General features: G+C 35.8%; 2 protein-coding genes across 4 annotated transcripts; both read left to right on the top strand.

Annotated features, from left to right (window-relative positions):
• LOC127356670 (trypsin-like) lies at nucleotides 1-8,137 on the top strand. The gene is made up of 6 exons (XM_051388656.1): nucleotides 1-143; nucleotides 2,700-2,720; nucleotides 3,180-3,342; nucleotides 4,154-4,425; nucleotides 6,297-6,439; nucleotides 7,192-8,137. Exons 1-6 carry the CDS (start codon nucleotides 98-100, stop codon nucleotides 7,474-7,476), a joined length of 930 nt encoding a protein of 309 aa, XP_051244616.1. The 5' UTR covers nucleotides 1-97; the 3' UTR covers nucleotides 7,477-8,137.
• A 1,574-nt stretch (nucleotides 8,138-9,711) lies between these two features.
• jmjd8 (jumonji domain containing 8) lies at nucleotides 9,712-14,953 on the top strand. Of its 3 annotated transcripts, none has more exons than XR_007882032.1 (9): nucleotides 9,712-9,885; nucleotides 10,362-10,454; nucleotides 11,094-11,142; nucleotides 11,880-11,976; nucleotides 12,079-12,147; nucleotides 12,601-12,720; nucleotides 13,379-13,466; nucleotides 13,569-13,703; nucleotides 14,361-14,953. XR_007882032.1 is itself a non-coding variant. In XM_051388662.1 (9 exons), the coding sequence occupies exons 1-9, from the start codon at nucleotides 9,794-9,796 to the stop codon at nucleotides 14,439-14,441; spliced, it is 801 nt and encodes a 266-aa protein (XP_051244622.1). In that variant the 5' UTR covers nucleotides 9,712-9,793; the 3' UTR covers nucleotides 14,442-14,953. The 3 variants fall into 3 exon arrangements, 2 of the variants coding, with proteins under 2 accessions (XP_051244622.1, XP_051244621.1); XM_051388662.1 differs by having other exon boundaries at nucleotides 11,883-11,976; nucleotides 13,399-13,466; XM_051388661.1 differs by having other exon boundaries at nucleotides 13,399-13,466.
• Nucleotides 14,954-15,062: the final 109 nt, after the last annotated feature.

Here is a 15,062-nt window from a genome sequence, read left to right as displayed (position 1 = left end):
GACAGAAGGGGAGGTTCAGTGCAAACACACTTAAACCTGAATACTACAGGTTGTTCAGGACCGCCACTGATTACAGGACTCAGTTCAAACACGCAGCATGGAGGTCAAACTGCTCGCTGTGCTCGTGGTCGTACTGGTTACAGGTGAGTGCTGCTGGATATTATCTCCACTGTTTATAATTTGACTGTATTTATAATGAAAGTAAGTCTTAATAGAGTAGATTGACTCTTTTATTGATGGGTAATTATCTACCTTCTATCCATGTATGTTGATGTGTTTACTGCTCAGAACAAACTGGATTTAACATCAGAGCAAATGAAAAATCTCACTTTAACGGACCAGAAAAGTCGACTAATCAGTCTGAAATATAGAAACACACACACACAGCGTCACTTGTTCCCACAGGTGAGTGGAGCTGATAGATACTAACACATCCAGAACAGCCAGTTTGACTGAGAGTACAGCTGACTTAGGGATGTCAGTCAGGGCTTTATTTAGGTTACTAATCTCTGATCTTTTAACTTATATTTTATTGAGTTTCCTTAAATTATTACAGTAGAAAAAAGTGAATTTACTATTTGAACAATGATTACATTAAAGCAGTGGGAGAACTTTGTTATCACAGAGTAAACTGACTGTATTTTATGGATATTTATATTCAACGTATCAATAACAGCAGATAACAGCTGATAAACTGATAAACTGCAGGAAGTTTGTGTAAAACCAGAGATTTGGTGTTTATACAATCCTCTGTCAGTATTTTTTTAATTTAATTTTTAACCATCATATAGACTCGATTCATTCTTTCCTTCTCATTGTTTGATCAGCTCTTTGGTTGTTTTCTAAAGCAGGACGAGGCTGTTGATCAGAGACTGAATATACACTGTGTTCAGTTTACATCTTAAAATGCTGAGATATACATCTTCTGTGCATATTTTAAAGATTTTCTTACATCCCATAAAATCAAGAAGGCCTCGCGACCCCCTGTGACACTTTGGTGACCCCTAGCATGGGCCACAACCCTCAGGTTGGAAACCACTGATTTAAACAAAAGAAAGACCACAGACTCAATGTGTCCACGGCCTGGACTGATGATCAGAAGGATCTAAAGAGGGAAAAAAATAATGACGAACCAAGGATTTAAAGGAATAGTTTATTATTTTATATTAGTTAAAGGTCCACCGTGTTACATTTATATATAATTATTTATATATTTTATAGAAAATACAGAATACAGTATAAAAAGTTTCCTAAGAAGGAAATAATCAGCTCAAAATTCATGCAAATCTCTGTTTGGGTTCATTGTACAGTTTTAATATAATATTAAACATCCATAAAATATGTTGTTTTATTGTAGATAAAAGTTTATAAATTAAATGTGTGTTTGGTGTAAAAACAACTCAGAGACATCTGGATCATGATGAGGAGACATTTAGAACATTTAGAACATTTAAAACATTTGTTTTGATGTTTTCTGTTGTTTATTAGGGAGAAACGCTGCTGAACAAATGTTACTATAATTTATATTTCTTTTCCCTGATGGTTTGAATAAGATGCAAAACTTTTGGCTTTTAAGAAATAAAGTTGTTAAGAGGATCTGAAGAGAGGAAGATATTGGGTGAAACCATTGTACAGATGGAAGGGGGGAGTCACACTTTTCTTTAACAAATGATTGAAAATAAATAGGAAATAATATAAAACAGCTTTATATATATCAGAGGGATAGACTGGTTCTTTCTCAGGTTATTTAACTTTGGTAAGTTAATTGAAGTTTAACTCACCTGTTCAAAACAGCTGATGTACAATAAAACAATTTATATCATTATGAATTGATTATCAAACTGGTAACCAATTAATTTTTTTTTTTTATGTTTTTTTGTGTGACAAACATAAAATCTTTACACTTCTGGGGATCAATGAGAATTTAGGTTCATGGTTTACCTTCAGATCACCGTAACTTCATTCAAAGAAACCTGTTGGACGTTGTTGTTGGAAACTCGTATTTCAGATTTAAGGATGTCACATGAGGGTTGTATATGAGGGATTCAGTTGCTTTGTATTGTGAAAAAAGAACTGAACGACTACATGAAATGTTATGATGAAGGATTGTATGAAGTTTGAAGTTTATTTATTTAAATGCTCATTAATTAACACAAGGACTTAAGTTCAGTATGTCCCTCGTTGCCTCTGATTCTGTAAATCTCGACTGAATTCTGACTTTTTACAGAAACAAACAATTCACACTTTATTTCCCCTCAAAATTCACTTTTTAATCCTAAAATGTTGGCTTTTATGCAGCTTAAATTCCCCCTTTTAGCTGCGTTCACACTGCGAGCATTAGAGCTCAATTCTGGCTTATTGCTCAGATAAAGTCGGTCCACTAACAGTTGTTTCTGCCACTGACTCAGATTGTTATAACACTGTAACTTCATTCAAAGAGGACAGAGACATAATACAACTGTGAAATAAAACTGAGTAGATACAGTAACACAGTAATACGATATCTAATTTCTTGGAACACTTTTGTTTGACCCTGCGACACAAATTCCTACCTTACCCACATTTCTCCTGAATGCCTCAACAACCAGTTGTTTTAGTTACTTCAAACCACTTCTGTGAAATGTTAGAAACCTTTTCTGATAACAGAGATTTTAGAACCAGTTTCCTTTAAATAACTGAATGTTCTTTGTCTCTCACAGGAGGAAACGCACAGATAGACGGTGAGTTATTATCTCATACTTTAGTTTATTTATTGGATTTCTCTTTGCAAATAGAGCACATACAGCTGATTGACTCTGTGTATACACAACACAAAGGTTTCAAACAGGGTTCAGTACAGTGTTTGAACTCACAACAACCAGGTTACATCAGCTTTGAAGTCTCCAAATAGCAACCAAAGATCATTAAAAGCACCTATAAAACAACTTATATGTTGATTTTATCCACAATATTTATCATAAACTCCACATTTTCATGGGACACTTTAATGCATTTTAATGTGAGCCCTGTGAATTCCTTCTGAGACGCCTGATGTCTGATTTAATTTATTGACATTTTAGATTAGTTTGCAGCTAATTCCTCCTCAGAGGATCATGAACATATGAACTGTCACTACAGTCAGTGTGATAGCTGTTGAGATATTTGCAGCGGCTCCATGAATTCTGACTGTTTCCCTCCAGTTTGCGGCATCGCTCCGCTCAACACTAAGATCGTGGGAGGCGAGGACGCCCCCCCGGGGTCGTGGCCCTGGCAGGCCAGTCTGCACAGTAGCGGCGGACATTTCTGTGGAGGCTCCCTGATCAACAACCAGTGGGTCCTGACCGCTGCTCACTGCTTCTCCAGGTGAGCGCCCATCCCACCATGTGACTCAGCACTTCACCTGTCTAAACAGAGCGAGCTTGTATGGCAACAAAGACAGAAATACAGCGAGGGTGTGGCAGGAAAACCACTTCGAACACACTCAGCATGTTTTTCTTCATGCAATCAGAAAGAGTCAGCTGGGTTGGATTCTTATCGCAGCAGAAAAACAAAACCATAAACACCATAAAAGAATAATATGGAGAAACTGCTGCAGAGATAAGAACAACTGATTAAAAAAACTAAACTCTGTACATAAATGAAAACTGGAACCAGTTGGACGTCATTGTTGGAAACTCGTATTTCAGATGTTCAGATGAGGATCATCTATGATGATTCAATTGTTGTTTGTTCCACTGACAGACTCAGGTTGTTATTGTCAGTGTCTGACAGCATTATGGAAAGGATCCCTACAGAGATAGACCTTTAGTTTAACCACAAACAGCCGTAATATCACTATCACTCTCCACCAGACTCCAGAGACAAAAACACTAATTTTACCTTCAGATCATCGTAACTTCATTAAAGTGGACAGAAACAGAATAAAACTCATTAAAGCGTCTCTGTTAGTGTTTCCAACAATCACCAACTCTGGTTTGGTGGAAATAAATCCTTAATTCACCGACGTAGATGATAAAAACTGCGATACAACACAGGCAGAGGGAGAGAGACACCATGTGACTGATGTGTATCTTTATATAGAGAATATAATGTTAGCTGATATATTAACGTTATAAATCTCGTATTTAACCTTTGAAGCGTGCGTCTCTCACACGTTGTGTTTTCTGTTTCTCAGCGCCAGCACATTCGGGTTCATCGTTTACCTCGGACGCGACACCCAACAGTCCCTGAACCTTAACGAGGAGTCCCGGACCCTGTCCCAGGTCATCCGACATCCGGACTACAATGCCGACACCAACGACAACGACGTGTGCTTGTTGCGTTTGTCCTCACCTGTTGACTTCTCCAACTACATCCGACCAGTGTGTCTGGCGGCGGACAGCAGCGCCTTTGATGCCGGGACGACCACTTGGGTGACCGGATGGGGAACCATCGACTCCTCTGGCAGTAAGAATATAATTTTAAAGTTTATTTTCAATAGTGCGTGATTTTATTAAAGGTAGGGTCAGTGATCAAAGGTTAGTGTCATACATTGACTGTTTACCATCCACTGTTTAGATCTTGGTGCTTTTTAACTCTAGATTTGAACCGAAGAAGGATTTTAGTCATCGGACGTCTGGATCTTAAGTTATCAGAGAAACAAGCTGAGCTAACGTTAGCAGGAGCATGTTTGAGCCTCTTTGTATGAGTCGGTGCTCGTGATACCAGAACAGGTTCAGTGGGAGTGTTTTTTTGACTTTGAAACCCGTGAGAGGAAGTCAGCAGGTTTTTACAGCTGAAGGAAAACACCTGTTAAGACATCAGAGGTTGGGGGCGTGGCCTGAAGAGCAACAGGTTTGAAAGAGTTATTTCTTCCTGGAGTTCAAGTCCTATTTATCTTTCCCTTAGACAATGTTAGGTGAGTCACAGCTGGAGAACTTCAAGTCTTGGGTGGACCTGAAACTGTCCTGGTTACGTAATTAGCACAAAAGTTCAGGGATTGAATGATTTTCATACGGTGGCCAACAAGGGCAAACGCACCGCAAACGGGCAAACGCAATACCAAAAACACACAAACATATAAAAACGCAGCAACAGAAAAATGCTGCAATCACAGAAACAAGCAGAAGCAAAAACTTACAAACCCACAAAACAACTGCAAAAGATAAATGCTGCAAATTCGCTCGACAAAACAAAAGTGCACCAGACCACTAGGGGGACCCGACCTGAAAGACATGAAGAAGAAGAAAGTTTTGGAGAGGACAGTAAAAGATAATTTTTTTTTATGTCTTTTTCAAACACTTGGCTGTAATCTTTTATATTATATAATATTAAATAATATAATGATAATATTATTTAATATTATAATAATAATAAATAATATTATTATACTGTTCTTCTATAATAATATTATAATAATATTATTATAATATTATTTAATATTATAATAATATTATTATAATATTATTTAATATTATAATAATATTATTTAATATTATAATAATAATATTATTATAGAAGAATATTATAATAATTATTCTGTTATAGAAGAGTATTCTTCTATAATATAATATTATTATTATATTATATAAAAGATTACGGCCAAGTGTTTAAAAAAGACATAAAGGAAAACTTATCTTTTTACTGTCCTCTCCAAAACTTAGCAAACTTTCTTCTTCTTCTTCATGTCTTCATGTCAGGTCTGGTCCCACAGGACTGGTCCATCCCTCAGGTCGGGTCCCCCTAGTGGTCTGGCGCACTTCTGTTTTGTCGAGTGAATTTGCAGCATTTATCTTTTGCAGTTGTTTTGTGGGTTTGTAAGTTTTTGCTTCTGCTTCGTTTCTGTGATTGCAGCATTTTTCTGTTGCTGCGTTTTTATATGTTTGTGTGTTTTTGGATTTGCATTATTCCCATGTTTGCAGCGTTTTGACGTTTGCGGCGCGTTTGCCCTTGCGGCCACCGTATTATCGGATGTGATTCAACATTTTTCCGACTGTCTGTACTGTTTTCCTGTTACTATTAGTGTAGTTGTTGCTGTGCACCTTTGTATCTGTCTCTCTCCTTCTGTCTTTACCTCTCTCTCTCTCTCTCTCTCTCTCTCTCTCTCTCTGTCTCTCTCTCCCACCCACCTACAGCCGGAGGATCTGTCCTAGGTTTCTGCCTTTTAACAGGCAGTTTTTCCTTGCCCTTGTCGCCAAGTGCTTGCTCATGGTGGTACTGTTGGGTCTCTGTAATTAATGTTAAAGAGTTCGGTCTAGACCTGCTCTATTTGAAAAGTGTCTGACACTGTGACACAGACTATCACCAGACTTAATATCAATATCTTGTTTCTCTTTCAGTTTCCCTTCCTTTCCCACAGCGGCTGCAGGAGGTGAGCGTTCCCATCGTGTCCAACAGTCAGTGTAACAATGATTACGGCGGAGGAATCACTGACAACATGGTCTGTGCCGGTCTGCAAGACGGAGGGAAGGACTCCTGTCAGGTGAGTCTGCACAACAGCCCTCCATCAACTGTTCAATGTTTATATCAGCATCAAAAACATACAAAAATTACCTGTGAATTTACAAACAACTGTAAATAATTATAAAATTACTGTTTATGTTTAGAAAATATCCTTTTTTTCACATAAAAAGATTAAAATACATTTTCAAATGTGTATTTGCAGATATTTATTGTTTATTTCATATAAATATTGTTACATTCAAGTTCAATACTGTTAATACATTTCTAAAATTGTGTAAAATCAGTGACAGTAACAATAAAAAGTATTAGTTGTGTAATTTTAATGTGTTAGTTAGTTAACTGACAGATATCTTATATAATGATGGAAGTTGAATAAATGTTGTTTATCAGTGTATAAGCATTGGTAAACTGTCCAAATACAGTTGTTATCAGTGTAAACAGCAATAATGACTGTAATCTCACAGATAATGACTTTTATTAAAGTTCTATAACTTTTAACATTCACATTAAAATAATAACAATCCAATAATAACAGCACTCTGCTGTAAATGTAAGTCTGATTATTGTATTATAGCAGAGTTCACCTGGATTTATTGATCATTGTTTTACACTGTAACTTTAATTCAACATTAAAGACAGATAATTACACAAGATTTTATGTAAAATTAAAGCTAAAAACTGTATTTTCATTGTAGAAAATTATTGTATTTTTACGAGTTATTTTACAGTTTATATTCCTCTTTATGTAACCAACATGTTTGTTCTGTGCAGGGGGATTCAGGAGGCCCGATGGTCAGTAAAAACGGCTCTCGGTGGGTTCAGGCTGGAGTGGTGAGTTTTGGAAGCGGCTGTGCTGATCCAGATTTCCCAGGAGTCTACGCCCGAGTGTCCCAGTACCAGTCCTGGATCAACAGCCAGGTCAGTGGGGACCCGCCAGGCTTCGTCACCTTCCAGGGCGACGGTTCGACCTCCGCCGCCGCTCAGCTGGTCTCCCTCTCGGTTCCTCTGCTGCTGTCCGTCTTACCGGTTCTCTTCTCGCTCTTCGTCCTGTTATAGGACGTTTAATGTCTCTCTATCACTGTCTCATGTTTTTAAAACAAGCAACACAAATGTGCTCAGGTATAAAATATTCTGTTTCCAGAGCAGTTTCCTGCATTGAAGGAGTTTTACAGAAATTAATATAAAAAAAAAGTTTTTTACGGATTATTTTCTCCATTTTGTCTAAAGAAATGACAGAAAATAGAGAAATTATATCCAACACACTTTTTACTTTATCTTTGACCTTTACAATCCATCATTTAAATGAAAATTGAACAAATCAAGTCTTAAAAGCTCTTTAAGGTGAATGTATTAACAATTAAACACAAATTAACAGATTTGAAAAAGATAACTGAATTCTCCGTATTTATGAACTCAAATATTAAACATTTGCACTGATGGTGAATTTTATTATTTCTGAGCTTTAACCTGCGATGTTACAGGAGGAGTGACGGTCTTTAATCTGTGATTCATTAACTACTGTAACTATTAATGCACTGTGCGCCTGTTACTGTGATTTACTTTTTAAGCACATAAAGTATGAATTAGTACAAAGATCACATTGCACACATGTTCATATTTGTTTGGTATCTTACTGTAAGTAAATCTTTTTAAAAACACTAAATACAATCTCTGTATCTTTTGACTGTGTTATGTGAAATAAATGCTTTTTTCTTAACATTTGGACTGATTGGATTCAGATTTTGGACTGTAGTGATAGAGGAAGCTTCAACTCAAACTGAGCTGTTTAAGTTTAACAGTAATATAGATATTAAACTTTGGTAACTTCAGTAAATTAAGTTAATTGAACTAATTCCTTTCAGTTAATTGAAGTTAAACTCATATGCAGTATTTCTCCAAACTGATATAAAATGTGTGAACAGAATTTATCTGAATAAAGTCACTTAAACGGATCTTCTTTATACAAATATTAGGTGGAATTTACTCAGTTTTCTTCCATTAAAGCAAATTATTATTACATTACAATAAAAACTATTTATAATGAATTGATTATTATTAGTAATTTTCTGTACTTTTTTATGTGACAAACTTTGGGATCATTAAGAATTATTTGGATGCATATTTGGGTTCTTTATGATGATTAATAAACTGAAATAAAAACCCAAATGGTAAAATACTGAGCTACACAGCATTATAATGTTTAATATAAAGATATAAAATCAACTAAAAGAGAATTAGTCAGTGGAACAAACTAGAATTATATCACTAATCTTTAAATGATGTTAACTTCTTTTATTAAGATGTGCATTGAAAATGTTACTTAACTAAAAGGTGGCAAAGTCCACACATTATACTTGAGTTGAAGTACTTGTGTAAGTACTAATTAAACTTCTTTACTCAAGTAAAAGTATAAAAGTACACTGAAATGTACTCAAAGTATAAAAGTAAAAAGTCTTTGAAAGTGAAACAAAAACAAAACAAACAAAAAAAGCTGAGAATTAAAATAATTCAAAGGGAAAGAAGCAAATTCTCATATTTGATAAGCTGCAGAAACTGTTGGGTGGTTTAATATAAACTCTTCATTTTATTGTGAAATTCTTAAATTTTAATAATTTTGAAGTACTTGAGTACGGAAGCCGAGAACGGCCATGGATTTTTTTAAACATTTTATGCACCATTATCTTGTGATAACGACTTATTAATTCGATATCTCGATTTAACAAAGTTTGTTTTTTCGTGATAACTAATTAATTAATAATGTGTTCGTCTTGATTTCAACCTACAAGAGCTGCCACGAACGGCTTCCAGTCAAGTAAACAAACTAACGTAAAGTGTAACTTACCGGTCAGCTACAGCTACGGCCAGTGGCTGCGGACGCCGTTCGTGGCAGCGCGTTAGTTTGAAGTCAAGACAAACACATTATTAATTAATTAGTTATCACGAGAAAACGATCTTTGTTATGTCGATATAACGAGATAATAAGTTGTTCCGTACTTGAGTAAATGTATGTGCACATTAAAGGACTGACACTCAGAGGCCGTTGTTGGTAATCTAAATTATTTTCCATTTAAATAACACAATAGACTAAACAATATAATAGATGATAGAATATACTGTAATATAATCATATATAATTATGATTGTTGTTTAACAGAGTTTTTACAGTAGATCTCATAGTTCCCATTTTACATGAACGCAGCACACGTCCCGTTGAAACTGTGGTGGTTTCTGATTGGATCCCCGACAGAAAGCGATGAATGTGGTGAATTCTGATTGGACGCCAGACAGGAAGCGAAACGGCAGCTAAAGCTTTGCTATGACTGGAGCTGAGGCTGGCTGTAGTTAATTAGAGTCTGCGGTGATTAAAGTCTGAATGGAAGATAATAAAGTTGTATTAAACACGTTTGTTTTGTTATGTTTCATCGTGCTGAAGGCGGAGCAGCTGTCCGGGGACGGAGGAGGCTGGTGAGTCCATTACCGGACAGATTTATGATTACGTTCATTTAAATTTTAATGTTTGACATTTTCATTTTGGGGATTTTACCTTGAAATTCATTTCAACACTTTCAAAATGTTGCCTAGTTTAGCCCCGACACCTGCTCATCTGACTGAACTTCACACCAAACTCCATTCAAAATTCTGTCACTTTAACGTCCGCCCTGATATGACACATCACAGAGGTTTGTTAACGTCCCATCGAAAAGTTCAAGTCACAGAAGCTAAAACAGAAATATAAATGTTAAATGGCTGCCAAAGTGATGTGACAAAAGCTTTTACAAACTAAATAAAACTAAACTTTATCTAACTTGACTCTAAAACTAAATAGAGTAAAAGTTAAATGAGGTTTGGTACAGAATTCGTACCAGTGTTTCCACTGCTTCCATGGAGCCCAGTCTCATGTCCCTGCTCTGTTCTCATCTCCATGTGTGCTTCTTGTTCAGGTCTGATTCAGAGTTCAGACTGGAGGATGAAGGTCGTTGTAACATCGATGTGTGGGACAGCTCTTCGCTCTCCCATCAGCAGTTCATTGAAAGGTACAAACACATGAACTATGGATCAATAACTTCACACTGGCAGATCCATTTAGAGTTTATCTGAGGTCAAACATACAAACTTTATAACAACCGGTGTTTATTTAGGGTTAAACTGATATTTTCTTTAAGAAGAGGCAGAAAAATGACATTAAAGACTATTTTATTATTAGTAACAGTGTAAAACTCTAATATACATAAATACAAAACACAACTCACATAATAAATAAAACACCAGCCCAACTAATAATGTAACACTAATGTACAGTTACAGTACTGAAAGTAATAAAAACTCCATGAAACATGTTGTGATATCGTATAAATATTAAGTTATAATATTAAAAACATCTTAAACATCAAACCTTTAACGTTATAATTTAAAAGTGATCAGTGTTTCTTGTTGTGGCGTCGCAGCATTGAGCTTCTGTAGAAAATAAAACTCTTGAATGGATGAAAATCGTGTTCCAGGTCTCTTTTTCAGGGATTTGAGGGTTTTATTTTGCCCTCAGTATTTCTAAAACTCTGGTTTAATGAGCGTGTTGTTGTGTTTGACCTCCGTCTGTCTCTGTACGCTCACTCACTCCTCCTCCTCCTCCTCCTCCTCCTCCTCCTCCTCCTCCTGCTGCTGCTGCTGTGTCTCAGATACGCGTACAGCCGACCGGTGATCCTCAGAGGCCTCACTGATAACACGGTACGTTCACTGACTGTTGGTTGACTCGCTGCAAACACTGAAAGTCCTACAGTTTATTTTTAATTTTAAACGTTATAAATATCTGTACGTATCAGAGGAAAATCACAAACACTGATTGATGGTCAGGACGTTATTGATTTAGTGAGTTTTTGTGATATCTGGATGTGACCTCGGGACCCCCACTAGGAGGAGTCAAGAGGTATCTCAGTGTTTCTTCCAATTCTGTGAAGAAAACTAAATTAAATTGTTATTTTTAAAGATTTCTATTTAAGATAACACAAACTGCTCTTAAAGTACGCAGTTAAAACAAAAAATAAATAAATAAAAGTCACAAAGAGGCATATTAAGAGTCAATAATGGTTAAAAAACATAATACTGACAAAGAATTGTTTGAAAAGTTCCTAAAAATATCAGGAAAACTCATCTCTGATCAATATTCACACACAATATTCAAATTATGTCACATTATTATAATACTGGATCATAATTTCTGATGCTTTAACATGTAAGCTGCACTTTACTGTATCTTTATATACTCTTGACTTCTTACTTTTATAGTTTATAAGCTTACAACATGTTTTATTTAATCCATTTAGAACGAACGCAGACTCTTAAGTATCAGGACAGGGACTGAAGATATTTGTATAATAATAATAATAAGAGTTGTATATCTTCCTTTGATAAAACCATCAAACACAAACTGCACTCTGTGAATCGGACTGTGAATGTTGTTCTAGAAGTTCAGGTCGTTGTGCTCCAGGTGGAGTTTACTAGAAGAGTACGGGGACCGGAGAGTGCGGCTCAGTACTGCTAACACTTACTCTTACAGGAAAGGTATGAATGTCTGACTCTCCCTCTGCTGTCTGATTTAAACCTGCAGGGACTTTTATTTTGTTATTAATCTTTTACACTTACTGACTGATCGCTTTGTTCCAGTGGACGTCCCCTTTCAGGAGTATGTGGACATTTTACTGAGGCCTCAGTCTGCGGACGCTCTCGGCAGCGGTGAGTCAAACACTTCAGTTAAAGGTTGTTTACACACAGTTCACTGCTGCCACTAGAGGTCGCAGTAGAGCAACAGCAGCTCAGACCAAAACAACGGGTGCATCAACCCACCAGACTCCATTCATAAAACCAGTGATTTTACTGTGCAGATAATCGTAAAACACTTCAAAGTGAACAGAAACAGAATAAAACTCATTAAAAGAACAAGCTGTTTGAGGATAGAGGAAGTCTTATAAAGATTGACTTGAAAAGTTCACAGTTTTCAAATGAAGTTTTGAATGTGAACAACAACTGAACTATAATTTAATAGAGGAAGAAAATACATATAAATACATGTTTAATACTAGTACTTATTAGTACTTAATACAGTACTTTAATTACTGTCGGACTTCCTGTCTGAGGCTCATTGGTTCCTACTGATGTGGGATTAATGTGTGTTTCTCTCTTCTTCAGACACGCTGTATTTCTTCGGAGACAACAACTTCACCGAGTGGCAGAGTTTGTTCGAGCACTACAAGTCTCCGCCGTACTTCCTGCCTCACACCACCGGAGCGTTCAGCTTCGGGATCGCAGGTCGGTGTTTGTCTACAGCGACGCTAGCGGCTCTGAACATGTTTTCTTAAATCTGAAAACACAATATTTGTAGTCCGGGAAATCTTTTCAGAACTACAGTATTTTATTATAATGCAGTTTGTCACATTTTAACTTTTATCAACAAAAATTGCTTGAAAACTTCTGCGATTTGCATATTGCACTTTGCTGTATTGCAAATTTGATAATATTTAGATTAATTGTGCAGCGTGAACGCAAATATTTTTGGTACATGACCAAAGAAAACACAAAAAAAGTGCTGTGGTTTTCCCTTTTGCACCAAATGCACCAAAAATAATATTAAAAATAAATGTAGGCATTAATTAATTAATAAAACTGAAATTGATATTTCTGCTTTTAATTTCTATATTTATTTCCATTTGTATTAATTCCCATTTTTCTATACTTTTTTCTTTCCATTTTACTTAATTTATTCTTTATTTTATTCCTTATTATATATTTGCATGTCTTTACCAAAACTTATTTATTTTCAAGGCAAATTCATTTATTTCCTTATTTCTTTTTGATTTTGGCAGTTTCGGGCCTCCGTACTAAAATTAATTAAATCTCCACAATGAATAAAATAAAATCTTGTTCAGCATTAAAGCAAATATTTATGAAATTGTTGCTATGTGACCAGATGTGGTGTTTGGTCTGCAGGTCCAGGAACAGGAGTCCCGTTTCACTGGCACGGTCCCGGTTACTCCGAGGTCATCTATGGAAGAAAGGTGAGGCAATAAGATGCCACGTTGAATTATTTCCTCCCTGAATCAGTTTGATTCGTCATCTGATGTGTGAACGCAGTGAATGATTCTGTATTGATCCCACAGCGCTGGTTCCTCTACCCGCCCGATCAGGAGCCTCATTTCCACCCGAACCGGACCACGTTGTCCTGGGTGACCGAGATCTACCCCAACCTGCCCGAGGACGAGGCCCCGCTGGAGTGCACCATCAGACCTGGAGAGGTAACCAGACTCTTTAAAACACATTTATTATTTATTATTGATTATATGAGCCTGTGAAATTAATTTTTATCTTCTAACTAATCGTTTTAGTGATTTTATATGGAGGACCGACACTGCCGAAGTCAAAATTAAATGGATGACTCAATAAATAAATGCTATTAAATGCACCAAAATAATATTTAATAAATAAATGTTAATTTATTCATCAAATATTTGTGTTTTTATTAGCTTCTGTATTTATTTACCTTACCTTTATTAATGGTTAAGAGGACCTTTGGAGGCATTTCCTACATTTAATAAATTTCATCATATGATGCATTTCATCCATTTATCTTTGGTTTCATCGTATAAATAAGTTTGAAATTAAGAATATTTTAACCAAAAACAAATGAAATAGAAATATTTTCAGTATTATTTGGTGTAAAATTTTCTCCAACACTGATTTCTTTTTTTTTGTTTGTTTTTTATTGGAAGAAACTTAATAATGGAAATTAATAGTGACACCAAAACAACAATCTGGATTTTAATAATTAATTTAAATCTATTTTTTTCCTCTCACAGCAGTAACGTCACTTATTGAGCTGAAGCATCAATATAAACTACTTTCACAGATGTATTTATATTTTATCTGACACTCTTGGTGTTTTTCTCCGTCAGGTTCTGTATTTCCCCGACCGCTGGTGGCACGCCACTCTCAACCTGGACACCAGCGTCTTCATCTCCACCTTCCTCGGCTGAGCTTCTTCTTCAGCTCTGCAGTATTTCCTGTGTTTGATGTTTCAGAGCGATGAACTGTCGAGTGTTGGGATCATATTTCAGTCTGAAGCAGAGGCGGATCTAAAGATTATAAGAAAATGTAAATTAACTCATATCATTTACTGATTTTTTTAGACTGAAGTGAGATGTGTTTCACCTTTATAGATATATTTCTATTCAAAGCTTCACTAATGTGCCACAATCATCAAGTTAAAATATCTTTTCCAAGCAAATATTGGTTTATGTGATCGATTGTGGATGAATATTTCCTCCACATTTACATTCCAGGTGAATCTTTTAAACAAAGATTGTATTTAATGACCAAAAGGAGCTAAAAGTGACAACGTAATGTCGGGATCAATATGTGTGAGTGATGAGTTATTGATCTGTGTCATCGTATTATTTTTATCAGCCGGTTGAACTTGAAGCAAGAAAGCAGAACACGTCTGTTCCAGCCACTGTTGTTGTTTCAGGAATAAAAATTATTATTTAAATGTTTTTGTTTTTGCTTGTTTACAAAAAAAACTAATTAGCTAGTGTTTTCTTCTTCACAGTGTGGTTGTATTTTATTATCTAACATTATAATAGAACAATAATAACATA

Source organism: Dicentrarchus labrax, unplaced genomic scaffold (assembly GCF_905237075.1).
Source record: "Dicentrarchus labrax unplaced genomic scaffold, dlabrax2021, whole genome shotgun sequence".
NCBI lineage: Eukaryota > Metazoa > Chordata > Actinopteri > Moronidae > Dicentrarchus > Dicentrarchus labrax.
This window is presented reverse-complemented; position numbering and strand designations above follow the sequence as displayed.

Coding starts and splice junctions, on each gene's coding strand:
- LOC127356670 (XM_051388656.1), top strand. CDS start 98: ATGGAGGTCAAACTGCTCGCTGTGCTCGTGGTCGTACTGGTTACAG. Junction 3,343..4,153: donor GCTGCTCACTGCTTCTCCAG/GTGAGCGCCCAT, acceptor TCTGTTTCTCAG/CGCCAGCACATTCGGGTTCA. Junction 4,426..6,296: donor AACCATCGACTCCTCTGGCA/GTAAGAATATAA, acceptor TTTCTCTTTCAG/TTTCCCTTCCTTTCCCACAG.
- jmjd8 (XM_051388661.1), top strand. CDS start 9,794: ATGGAAGATAATAAAGTTGTATTAAACACGTTTGTTTTGTTATGTTTC. Junction 10,455..11,093: donor CATCAGCAGTTCATTGAAAG/GTACAAACACAT, acceptor GCTGTGTCTCAG/ATACGCGTACAGCCGACCGG. Junction 12,148..12,600: donor TGCGGACGCTCTCGGCAGCG/GTGAGTCAAACA, acceptor TCTCTTCTTCAG/ACACGCTGTATTTCTTCGGA.